Source organism: Lithobates pipiens, unplaced genomic scaffold, assembly GCF_037356315.1.
Source record: "Lithobates pipiens isolate NorthernLeopardFrog02 unplaced genomic scaffold, aLitPip1_a1.2 Scaffold_22, whole genome shotgun sequence".
In the NCBI taxonomy this organism is placed as follows: domain Eukaryota; kingdom Metazoa; phylum Chordata; class Amphibia; order Anura; family Ranidae; genus Lithobates; species Lithobates pipiens.
The window spans coordinates 111,849,307-111,862,186 of record NW_027507784.1 but is presented as its reverse complement, the minus strand read 5'-3'; the positions used below and the strand labels follow the sequence as shown (position 1 = coordinate 111,862,186).

At 34.9% G+C, this 12,880-nt stretch overlaps 1 protein-coding gene across 1 annotated transcript in view; it reads left to right on the top strand.

The window, feature by feature from the left end:
* The window catches only part of TTN (titin), a 337,354-nt gene that overhangs the window by 169,486 nt on the left and 154,988 nt on the right, over positions 1 to 12,880 (top strand). Inside the window, exons 95-104 of the mRNA XM_077448105.1 lie at positions 384 to 461; positions 841 to 903; positions 1,311 to 1,394; positions 1,507 to 1,584; positions 2,340 to 2,408; positions 4,393 to 4,476; positions 5,086 to 5,166; positions 5,282 to 5,365; positions 5,660 to 5,734; positions 7,264 to 7,362. Coding sequence (XP_077304231.1) covers positions 384 to 461; positions 841 to 903; positions 1,311 to 1,394; positions 1,507 to 1,584; positions 2,340 to 2,408; positions 4,393 to 4,476; positions 5,086 to 5,166; positions 5,282 to 5,365; positions 5,660 to 5,734; positions 7,264 to 7,362 — 795 coding nt within the window. The remainder of the gene's footprint in view (positions 1 to 383; positions 462 to 840; positions 904 to 1,310; positions 1,395 to 1,506; positions 1,585 to 2,339; positions 2,409 to 4,392; positions 4,477 to 5,085; positions 5,167 to 5,281; positions 5,366 to 5,659; positions 5,735 to 7,263; positions 7,363 to 12,880) is intronic.

Below are 12,880 nucleotides of genomic sequence, written 5' to 3'. Positions count from 1 at the left end.
TTACAATTTTATTAACTGTTTGGGGAAGAACAGTTTAATATGGGTATAAGTACCACACCTGTTTACTTTTTTTGTATTTTGTAATGTTTTGAGTGTATGTTTATGACCATTAGAAAGCTTTAGTGCTTTGGATTGTAGACCTATAATTTGAGTGTTTATAGCTTGAAATTTAAGCAACTTTAAAATAACAAGAATTATGATCTGCTATAAAACTACCACTATCCTTTCTTCATAGTACTGTAATATTTCATTTTTGATAACTCTTCTTATCCGTTTTCATACACTAAATGTAGATTGATAATACATTAATAATGTCATATGTGTGTGCTTTAATTGCATGAAGAATATTTTTCTTAATAAAATAAATCTTATAAATTCTGTAGCACCTACAGTCCATGAGAAGATGGTTGTAGAGGAGAGACGAGCGGTGTCCATCTCCCGCACAGAAGAGATCGCTGAAGGTATTGTGAAATTTGCATTGGAATTACTTTAAAATAAATTGCCTTTGCTTCCTATGCGTGCTGCTTCAAAATATAACATAGGGTCCAAAGAACCTTGTGTTTAGTGTGTCAATGTCTTTAAAGTTCCAAAGGTTCCAAAAAGAGCCCTTCCTGAAGAGAAAGTACCAACAGCAGTTCCTAAAGCTGTTGCAACACCAAAAGGTATATAGACATGCTTGAAGTCTATATACATTATTGCTTTGTATACATAACTTTACCTTATGCTTTTTTAGTCCTTTTGTGCACTCACCTGTTTGTCTGTGCAGTCATGTTAAAAGTCTTCTTCTTAGTCTTTTTAAGATGGTACATGATACTAAATGTTTAAACTGTTCTTTTAAAGCTGTTCCTGTTCAAAAAGTACCGATACCTGTTCTTAGAAAAGAGGAAGCTCCACCAGCTAGAGGTATATCTGTGTTCTGTATGATTAAAAGCACCTACGCTACCCTGCATATTCACTACCGTGCTTCCCTGTGTTTGTCTACCGTCTTTCTGTTATTAAAGATACTTTTTGGTGAATCTTACTACTAGACTTTGTCTTTTACCCTTTTCAACAATTCAGTCCTCTTAACTACAAGTTTATGGTCTATGTTTTGTTCTATTTACACTTCATGTGTCGACTTTTGCTTTCAAGTACCCTCTCTAATCTCTTTATCACTTTGTTATGTGTTTACATTTCGCTTTTATAACTTTCAAGCAGTACTTATGTTTGTTTTGTGGGATCAACTTGCTTTTTAACAAACACACTTGCTGCTAAGTGACTTTGCATGAAGGGGCTAGAAAGTGGCATTGATAGACATAATATATTTATAGTTCCTGAAGCTCCCAAGAAAGTGCCTCCAGAGGAAAGAGTGCCTGTATCTGTTCCCAAAAAGGAAGCAGTTCCACCTGCCAAAGGTATAACTGTGTTAAATTGTTGTGTCTTATGTTTTAGCCTAAGTGGTGAAAGTCTATTTTTATTTAGACTTGAATTATAGAACACAGTGTAATTTAAAAAAAATGTATTTAGTGCCTGAGGCTCCAAAAAGGGTTGTGGAGGAAGAAATTCAATTTGCTCCTAAAAAGAAGGAATTAGCAGCCGCAGAAGGTACTTTTGCACCTCTGAGCATGTGCCTTGCATTGTTGTCACTGATATTCACTGTTAATACCAGCTTTGGTTTATTTTGTGATATTTTCTTAACAGCAAAGATCTTAAAAATGTATACCCCTATATGTGTGTCATGTCCACCTTTACGTGTAGAAATACTAGTGATATACATGATTAGTGTTGTAAAAATCTATCTTTAACATGCCAGAAATTCCAAAGAGACCTTTCATAGAAGAAAAGGTACCTGAGGCTGTCCCTAAAAGGGTTGCACCACCAGGCAGAGGTATAACATAGCTGCAGCGCTGATCCCCTTTGTTCACCATGCTTATGCTATAGAAGAAGCTTTGATCAGTGAATTGCTATTTTGTCTTTTTGATTATGTCCAGTACGTCAATGTTTTCTGTACTCTTAAGTATCATGTTTTATGTTTTTATTTTGTTTTTGTTTTGTTTTTTACTTACAAGACATCACAACAGTAAAATGCACATTATTTTATGTTGTTCAAAAACAGCATAAATGTAGCATGTTAACGTACTTTTTTAAATAATGAATAAATGGCAGCTCTTACAAACTTATCACAGTAATTCTTTGGTTATTTTTCTTTGCTTGATTAAATATTGCTTATTATATCTTATTTCTCAGTGCATTTGGCATTTAACTTGGCATTTACCGCTGGCTAATACTTTCAGTCTTCTTAGACATGCAATAGATAAAATAGAAAGAAACATAAATCAATAAATATGTATTTTTTAAAGTGCCTGAAGCACCCAGGAAACCAGGTGAACCGGCAGCACCCAAAATTGCAGAAGCTGAGATCCCAAAAGGTATAATGCTTATGCTTTACATAATAAATTCTATACATTACTACATTATCAGGACTGCAGTGCCTTGAAAAAGTATTCACACCCCTTGACATTTTTCACATTTTTTCATGTTACAACCAAATACGTAAATGTATCTTATTGGTATTTTATGTGATAGACCAACACAAAGTGGCACATAGTTGTGAAGTGGAAGGAAAAGGATAATGGGTTTTCCACATTTTTTACAAACAAATATGTGAAAAGTGTGGCATGCATTTGTATTCAGCGCCCCTGAGTCAATACTTTGTAGAACAACCTTTCTCTACAATTACAGCTGCAATTCTTTTTGGATATGTCTCTACCAGTGTTGCACATCTAGAGAGTGAAATTTTTGCATATTCTTCTTTGCAAAATAGTTTAAGCTCTGTAAGATTGGATGGAGAGAGTCTATGAACAGCGATTTCCATGTCCTGCCACAGATTATCAATTGGATTTAGGTCTGGACTTTGACTGGGCCATTCTAACACATGAATATGCTTTGATCTAAACCATTCCATTGTAGCTCTGGCTGTATGTTTAGGGTCATTGTCCTGCTGGAAGGTGAACTGCTTCCCCAGTCTCAAGTCTTTTGCAGACTATAATAGGTCTTCTTCTAAGATTGCCCTGTATTTGGTGCCATCCATCTTCCCATCAACTGTGACCAGCTTTCCTGTCCCTACTGAAGAAAAGCATCCCCACAACATGATGCTGCCACCACCACGTTTCATGGTGGGGATAGTGTGTTCAGGATAATGTGTTAGTTTTCCGCCACACATAGTGTTTTGCTTTTAGGCCAAAAAGTTACATTTTGGTCTCATCTGACCAGAGCACCTTCTTCCACATGTTTGCTGTATCCCCCACATGGCAAATTGCAAACTGGACTTCTTATGGCTTTCTTTCAACTTTCTTCTTGCTACTCTTCCATAAAGGCCAGATTTGTGGAGTGTGTGACTAGTAGTTGTTCTGTGAACAGATTCTCCCATCTGAGCTTTGGATCTCTGCAGCTCCTCCAGAGTTACCATGGGCCTCTTGGCTGCTCCTCTGATTAATGCTCTCCTTGCCCGGCCTTTCAGTTTAAGTGGACAGTCAGGTTTTGGTAGGTTTGCAGTTGTGTCATACTCTTTCCATTTTTGGATGATGGGTTGAACAGTGCTCTGTGAGATGTTCAAAGCTTGGGGTTATTTTTTTATAACCTAACCCTGCTTTAAACTTCTCTGCAACTTTATCCCTGGCCTGTCTGGTGTGTGGCTTGGCCTTCATTATGCTTTTTGTTCACTACGGGTCTCTAACAAACCTCTGAGGGCTTCACAGAACAGCTGTATTTATACTGAAATAAATTACACACAGGTTGACTCTATTTACTAATTAGGTGACTTCTGAAGTTAACTGGTTCCACTAGATATTAGTTAGGGGTATCAGAGTAAAGGGGGGCTGAATATAAATGCAGGCCACACTTTTCACATATTTATTTGAAAAAAAATTTAAAACCATTGATCAGTTTCCTTCCATTTCACAATTATTTGTGACATAAAATCCCAATAAAATCCATTTACAATTTTGATTGTAACATGACAAAATGTGGAAAATTTCAAGGGGTATGAATACTTTTTCAAGGCACTGTATGTGTATCCCTTACAGTTTTTCAGAATTTGGTTGGTCTACAAAGAATTTAATTTTAAATGATAAGGTTATGGCCAAAATGTTATTTTATTTGACAAGACAATGCCATATTAGGGCAGAGCTTTAAGTTATTCTGATTTTATTTATTTAAAATCAAATAACGCATTTGGAATAAACTGAATGATTTTGGCTAAATACATTTTTAATCAAACTTTCAAATTAAAAACTTTCAATTTCACTCATCCCTAATTAATGCATATATTCCCAATAATTTAACCCAAATTAGACTATGTTTCCTATGTGCAAAATAGCTAAAGTACATAAATACTATTGTTAATCTTTAAAGTGCCAGATGCACGAAAGAAACCAGTCCCAGAGGAAAAAATTCCAGTTGCTGCTCCCAAAAAGCCAGAAGTTACTCCTTCAAAAGGTATTTTAGAATATTTATATGTAAATAATTGATTAACTATGTCATATAATATCTTATTCGAACTTTCGAACTTCCTGCCTTGCAAAGTCTAACAGCAAAAATAAGCACTTATTAAATCTTTATGTCGTTTTTTTATGTCGTAATATTTGTCTGTCTCTCACTTAACGTATATATATTGTTATTGTATTTATTTATTTATATAATAAATGTTGGTATAACTATTGCCAAATGTTGTTTTTGCATGTTTTTCTGACTGTCAAATTGTATGTACAAATTGTGCTTAATGTACAATAATGCAATCTTGTTAGATTTATTTAGCTTTCTTTATTTTAAAGCACTTAATACCAATTTCTAACTCTATGGAATGCTAAGTAGATTTTTGAGGGACAAGTGTGGGCAGCAAAGACTGATATTTAAACTAATGAGTGTTCAATATTGCAAGACTCACTTGTGTGGTCCTAAGCCAGAGCTGTAGCTTAATCTTGTCCTATGTGTATCCCCATTTCCACTTGGCCTGTACCAGTGGCTCTTAATTGTGTGGTTTTGTGACTTCTAATTCTGTGTTTGTGCAATGCTACTTCATGTTACATTGTTGAAATGTGTTTAAAGTTCCCGAAGCCCCCAGGAGGCCAATACCAGGGGAGAAAATATCCGTCACTGAGCCTAAATGGGAGGAACCTCCTGCTGCAGGTAAATTCTGCTGTATGGATTCATTTTGTTCCTGTGTTCTGCTTATAGTTAGATTAATTAAATCTCATCTGCACTTTATTCAATAAAAAAACTGAGCTATCTAATATCTTTAAAGTGCCTGGTGTGCCAAGGAGGGCTGTTCCAAGGGAAGAAGTTCCTGTAGTTCAACCAACAGTAGAAGAGGTTCGACCAGCTCGAGGTATTAGATGTTCTTGGCAGAAGTTTCTTCTTTTGTACCTAATATGTTGTTTCTTAGTTCTGTGTATGTAAGTGTAGTTACTCTTTATTCTTTTTACCAGTGTGTTTGTAAAGTGACCACATTTTGATTTTGTATTACAAATCGCTAACAACTTCCAAGCAATAAGCTACTCTTGTTGTGACTTCACTTAGACATCATATTCAGTCTTCATCTATAGCTCTTTTGCTTCAAAAACTGGTGTTTTTCTTTCGACCATGTAATTTAACTCACTGAAATAAAAATATATTCTTTAAGTGCCTGCCAAACCTGCACCAGAAGAAAAAGTGCCTACATTTGTGCCTAAGAAAGAAGAGGCTGTACCAGCTAAAGGTATATAGATTTCTTTATATCATCCACACTCTTATATTAGGTGTCCTAAGCTTAAAGAAGTCAACTTAAGAATCATAGTGGTACATAGCAATAACAGAAAATGAAAATTATGTATGTGAAAGTAATTTGTACAATTGTTGAAAACCTTGTGATTTTAAATTTGCATCATTTGGATTTACTACAGCAGTTCAAAGTGCAAAGTGCAGTAACCCATAGCAATGGATTGGATTTCTTACTACATGTATATAACCGAATGACTTTAATACGTTTCTATGATGTACTGCCTATTGCCTGTGCTGTTTTTTTCCTTTAAAAAAAATATGTAAATCTGGTTGCTAATGTAAACATAAAATTAGCTTAATTATTCTTTACATAATATCTGACACAAATAATATTTTTAAAGTGCCTGAAGCACCAAGGAAAATGCCTGTGCCTGTTTCTAAAAAGGAAGAGGCTCCACCAGCCAAAGGTAGTTTAACTTATATTTTAGCATTATTTTTTCAGAAGCTTAAGGCTCTGGGATTGACCGATCTTTTATATTGGTGGGATAATCGTATGTACCTCGACAACCCTATATGTGTTCAAAATTTGATTGTTTCTTTATATTCGAGATTTTAAGCCAATGGTTGTTATATCTATTATAGTTGCTTTCTGACCTGGCTTCTTAATTCTTTTAGTGACCCCCATCACTGGAGCTTGAAGATTTTAAGAAAATCTTCCTGGCGCCTTTTCAATTTCTCTGTAATAATGAAGTATCTCTAATCCCCAAATCCCTTTTAGATTTTTCCTGACATCTGTGTCCCATTAAAGACATTTCTCTACACTTCCTTTCCTGTTGACACAACAGGACATTTATGGGAAACCTCTCTAAAGTGAAGTAATTTCTCTCTTAGACAGCTGTCACCAGAACAGGTCCCACCATTGGAAGTTTTTCTCTCTATTCCTGTTCTGGTGACAACTAAGAATTTAGTATTTCCTCTGTTTCCTCCTGCAAAAAGGACAGTGGTCAGCAGGACAAAAAGAGAAGGGCATCTACCCAGCAGGGACAGCAATAATAACTTGACAGGGGTTCCATCCCCTCACCACTCGGTCCAAAACAAAAACAACAAAAAATTGGCTTAGATGGAATTTAATACATTTTACATAAAAACGTTATAATGTAATGTTTTACTTTATAGCAAGCTGAGACTGTAGGCTGGTCTTAAAACTGTGGTGAAGAAAGCTTTTTTTACTAGACTTCCTAAGAGGCAAAAGAGGCAGTTTTAAATTCAGTCTATCAGCATCTACCAAAGCAGACATACAATTTTGCTTGATCTGACCCCCCGAGGATTTAAAAGATATATAAATACATATATGGCAATTGTTATTTCAAGTCATGTTTCCTGTATGTTATGTTTGTGATAAAAGCCTTTCCTTTGTTGCAAACTTTGTCTCTGCCCTTTGAGTTGGCAGTTGTTAATTGTTTGTGTCTAATACTGTGCTACTTATATGATATGTGGCACTCATAGCATTTTGTTGCTATTTCAAAGTTCCTGAAGTGCCTAAGAAGGTGATCACTGAGAAAGTACATATACCTGAAAAACCACCCGCTTCCATTCCATCAACAGAAGAAGTCATACCACTTAAAGGTATATATTTCTTGCTAACACTGTTCTTATTGTTGAGTTTGAATTTTTTTTTTCTTTGTTTGGTAGTGTACCCATATATGTTTTGTGTGTTTACTGTATCTTTGTATGTTTTATTGTGCTTATCTTGTTTCTTCAAAATTTACAAATCTGTTGTGTTACTGTGTCTCAGTTCCTGAACTGGTTAGGAAACCAAAAATTGCTGGCAAGGTGCCGATGGCTACCCCTCAGAAACCTGAGGCTCCTCCAGCAAGAGGTATTTTCATTTTATTTTTTCTCTATATATTTTATTTGCTGAAGCTGGTATATTGCCTGCATTTGGCTTAATTTACTAAAATAATAGAAATAGCAGCCCATAATTTCCTGTGCTTCAGTCAACACTGCCAAGTGCATAAAGCCTACAGTTATCATAATATATATTCTAATCTTATCCTGCTAGAGACATTGACTAGGTAAATTGAATAATATATTTTCTAATAAAATGCCAAACTTAACTCTCTATGCAGTATGTGTATCTGTATGTTTACTGTCCTAATGTTTGTCTACTGTATGTGTTGTGTCTGCAATTATCTTATATAAACCTCCTATGTTTAAAGTCCCAGAAGCACCACAGAAACCAATTCCAGAAGCAAAGATACCACCATCCAAAGGTATAATCCCTTTAGAAAGTGGAAAATGTTGTCTTCTGTGTATAGTATGTAATACACATATGTAAGATTAGCTGTTGTACTGTAGTTTTATGGGTAGTTTCCCTTCCTTGTGCAAATAGGGGGAATTGTGTGTAAAAAGGGCACAAAGGCCAATTTCTGACAAAATTTGAGTAGTCACACCTTTTGCTATAACATGGCAACACAATGTTTTTCAAACTGCTTAATAGAAAATATAACCTAGCTTTCACTGAAAGCTTATAATTATATTCAGTTATACTCATTTGTCAAGAACAAACTGCAAATAAGTACCACAATGGTATTGTCTCCACGTCTCTTATGATTATGTCTCTGTTGTTATGTACAAACATCTACTAAACTCTTGAACTTTCTTTAATTCTTTGAGCAATTTGTTCATGTAAAAAGTTACAAATCTTCTTATTAATGCCTTTAAGTGCAAGCAATTCAAAAGAAACAAGAAGAAAAGATACGTATTATCTCCAAGAAGGTTGAAGCTCCAGCACCTACAGGTATATTGAGGCTTTGAAGAAAGTAGCTTTTGCCTTCCCTAATAATGCTCTTGCAAGCTTCTAATGATTTTAGGGTTATATGTGTACTTTTTATGACATTGTACCATGTACCTGTGTTTATATTTGTTAATCTACCCTTTAAAGTACCTGGAGTTACAAAGAAACCCATAGAAGAAGAAAAACAAATAATAATTGTTGGCAAAAAAGAAGTCACCACTCCAGTCTCAGGTACATTGTCTTTAAAAAAAAAATTGATTTTATTAACACATATGCCCATTCATTAAAGTAATTGTAAACGATCACCTTGTAAAGCAATCTATTCATTTTAAGATATAAATGAAATTCAAAACATTTTTGTATATATATATATATATATATATATATATATAAATTTAAAAAAACATTACAAATACATGTTTCCCCTTTTTTATAAGTGAACACATTACCTGTGTTCTCAGCTGCTAATAGCTGGAGGAACAAGAAGCAACAGTACACTGAGCTTTAGTGTAGTCAGTTTTTAACAGGAAAGCAGAGGGACTGGCAGAAACACCAGGGATTTCATAAAGGAAGCAATACAAAGAGAACAGGATACTTTTTCAGCGCACGTACATGGTACAGCAGGCACATATCAGGAATATGAAATTTTGGGGTAACAAACACTTTAAGTTCATATATTGTTGGATTAACATAGGTGAAACATTTACCTAGTGATAAAAAAACACAACATCTTAAATGCATATATATTTTTATTTATAGTGATACTGATTTCATTGTATATTTTTAAAATGTCAGTGGTGTCCAGAAAAATAAAAGAAGCCCAGGTAGTTACAATAAAACGAGAGGAGGAGCCGGAGATAATTGAACACCCAGCTTACAAACAAAAAGACGTATATGAAAAAGTATATATGAAGAAAGAGGCCACCTTCAAGGAGCGTGTGTATGAAGAAAGAGAAGAAATCTATGAAGAAGAAATTGTGGCTCCTGAAGAAGAAATTTATGAGGAGCCTGATGGGGAAGTAGAGGAAATCTATAAAACAAGGGAATATATTTATGAGGAAGAAGCTCCTGAAGAGCAGTATGAGGAGGCTGCTGAAGAATTCTATGTGGAGGAAGCTCCTGAAGAAACATATGAAGAAGAGATCACTCATGAAGAAGAAAGATATGAGGAAATTGTCTATGAAACCAGGCGAACAGCCTATGAGGAAGAAATTTACAAAACAGAGGAAGCTTATGAGGAGCCTGAAGTAGAAAAACAAAGCTTTTATCAAGCAGTAGATGTAGTTTATGAAGAGAAAGGTACATACTTCCTTCACTCTTACAATCTGTTGGCCTTGTTAACATAATTTATTGGGACATGGCACTTAAAATTTCTTCTTTTGCAGCAAAATTGTGATAAAACCTATTTTACATTTGTTGCATGTTTTCATTCATAGCATGGATTTTAAAATATGCAGTTTACTTTTTTAGATGCTTATTTCTGGAGATTCCAAAAATAAATCTAAAAGTGTAAAACTATTTTTTTCTAGGTATGTTGTATGAATGGGAACATATAACAAACATATAGTGGGGTAATCTTGGATTTGACTGCAACAGTGGAAATGCACTTTATGATAATATCTCTATTATCCTATATACATACATGCATAGACTTTAGTGTGTATTTTATACACTATGTCCTATATTTCACTGAGGTTGATTTACTAAAGGCAAATAGAAAGTTGCCTTTGCAAATCTTAGCCAATCAAAAGCAAAGTAATAAAAAAACAGATTTTTGCTGGCACATAATTGGATGTTGAAGGTCAGCATAGCTTATACTCATTCACTAAACTCTGGTGAAAATTCCACCACAAAGTGAAAATTCCCTTGCAAAATGAACAGCCAATTTGCCTTTAGACCCCTTTCACACTGGGGCGTTTTTCAGAAAAAAAACGCATGTAAAGCACCCGAAAGAAGCCTCAGCTGCAATCCCAATGTGAAAGCCCGAGTGCTGGCAGGGCGTCAAAAAAGTCTTGCAAGCAGCTTCTTTGCGGCTCTTTTGGAGAGGTGAATACACTGCTCCTAAAGCGCCCCTTCCAATTGAAATCAATGGGAAGCTCCTGCAAAGTGCCTGCAAAGTGCTTTTGGCAGCGGCACTTTGTGGGCGCTTTTATTTTGCCAATGGCGGGGGTTAAAAGCGCCCCGCTAGCGCTAAAAAAAGGCTGGTAGTTTAGGCGGTGCTTTACCAGCGTTTTTCGGGCACTGGCAGTGTGAAAGGGCTCTTAAAGCACTTAGGCTTTCACATTGGAATTGCAGATGAGGCTTCTTTCAAGCGATTTACAGGCGCTTTTTTAACGCTAAAACACCTGAAAAATGCCCCAGTGTGAAAGAGATCTTAGTAATCAACCCCACTGTGTCTATCAAAAACAGCTCTGCCCATAATTTTATGATTCCCCTAGAAAAAAAATATTAAATCATAAACATATACATAACAGTGCCTTTAAAGCCATTTTTTGGGTAGAGTATGGAATAGTTAATTTTTTTGTCATTTTATTTCCTGACTTCCTGTACGAATACATGGCAAAAAGTAAGGAATGGTCTCTGAAAAAAATTTAAATCCTCTCTTGGACACTTCCCACTGGAACAAGTGTCTCCATTGGAAGATTTTCCTTGTATTTTTGTTACATTTACAGCTCAAAGTCCTGATGACAATAATTCTAAGGACAAATAGAGAGAGGAAAACATTCCAGAGGGGAGGTAGCATTGTGAATTTTACAGAGGTTCTAACTCCTCCCTGCTTTATAAAAAATATAGATACACTTTAATATATACATATTCAAATTGGTGCACCATATATAAAATTTTCTTACAACAATATAATTACTCTTTTAAAGTTCCAAAGAAACCTGTTGCTGTTGAAAGGAAAGTAACTATAAGTAAAAAAGAAGTTCATCCAATTAAAGGTACATGGATTAGCTTTAAAACTATATTTGTCGTTGAATTGTGTCTACATTGTAGTCTTTTATCTGTGTGTGTGTGTGTGCGTGTGTGTGTGTTGTGTGTGTTTGTATATCTTCCTTTAGTACTGAAACTGCATCATATTTTTAAAGAATCAGAAAAACCTAAAGTAGTCACTCCGGCCGAAAAAGTAACAACCGTTGTCACTAAAAAAGAAAAAGTCTTTCTTGAAAAAGGTATTTCATGATGTGCAATCTTTCATATGTGTTGTCCAGTCTTCTTAATGTATTTAAATGTATATCTTTGTGTGTGTTTACTGTTTGTGAAAGTCAGTGCATAAAATCTACCTTCTTTTTACTAACCAGAAGGAGAGATAATTGCTCCAGCACCCACTCCTGTTCTCAAAAAAGTAGAAGTGCCTAAAAAAGTTCCACTTGCTAAAGGTATATAAAGATACATTTAAATATTTGTAAAAATAAATGTGTAGTATTACTACATTTAAAACAATGTGTTTACAGATAATTATCAATTAAATATATAAATAAATAATTAATAATTCATAATCAGCTATCTGGAGAAAAAAAAGAGATAATTTAATTTCTCATGAGCTTGTTGCAATGTAATTAAAGCTGCAAAGAACGATAATGTGATATTTAGAAATGCCTTTTTAAATTAAAAATAAAGGATACCACAGTGATAAAAAACAAACAAAAAAAGAAAAACAAAGTGGGGACCACTATAGAAAATTGGAATCTAGATAAATGCACATTAAGGTTCAGAGAAGTTCAGAAAATTATTGTTAGTTTAGATACTAAGTAATTTGGGCTCTTTTTTAATCACCTAAAAATAATTTATGAACTGCTTCATGGACAAACTGGGACTTTTCTTGTGCTTTATGTATATTCACTTGCACATTTTTGGCCCTTTTCATTTTGCTTTGTTTAGCAGGTAGCATCTTCTTTTATTTATTCTAATAGCCTGTGTTTTAGGCTTAAAAATATTTCAGTTATTTTGTTAATATATATTTTATTACATGTAATATTATTAATTAAATTTGTTAATCTATTAGTACTATTTTGTACATAGTTACATAGTTAGTAAGGTTGAATAACAACACCAGTCCATCCAGTTCAACCTGAGTGAGTGTCTACAATTGTCCCTATCCCTGTACATTGCACACTCACATTGGTCCCTACCCTCAAGGATCCAACAATCCAAGGTCCCCATTCATATACTAGGGCCAATTTGGGACAGAAGCCAATTAACCTACCTGCATGTCTTTGGAGTGTGGGAGGAAACCGGAATACCCGGAGGAAACCCACGCAGGCACAGGGAGAACATGAAAACTCCAGGCAGGTAGTGTCGTGGTTGGGATTCAAATCAGTGACCCTTTGTACCGCTAGGTGAGAG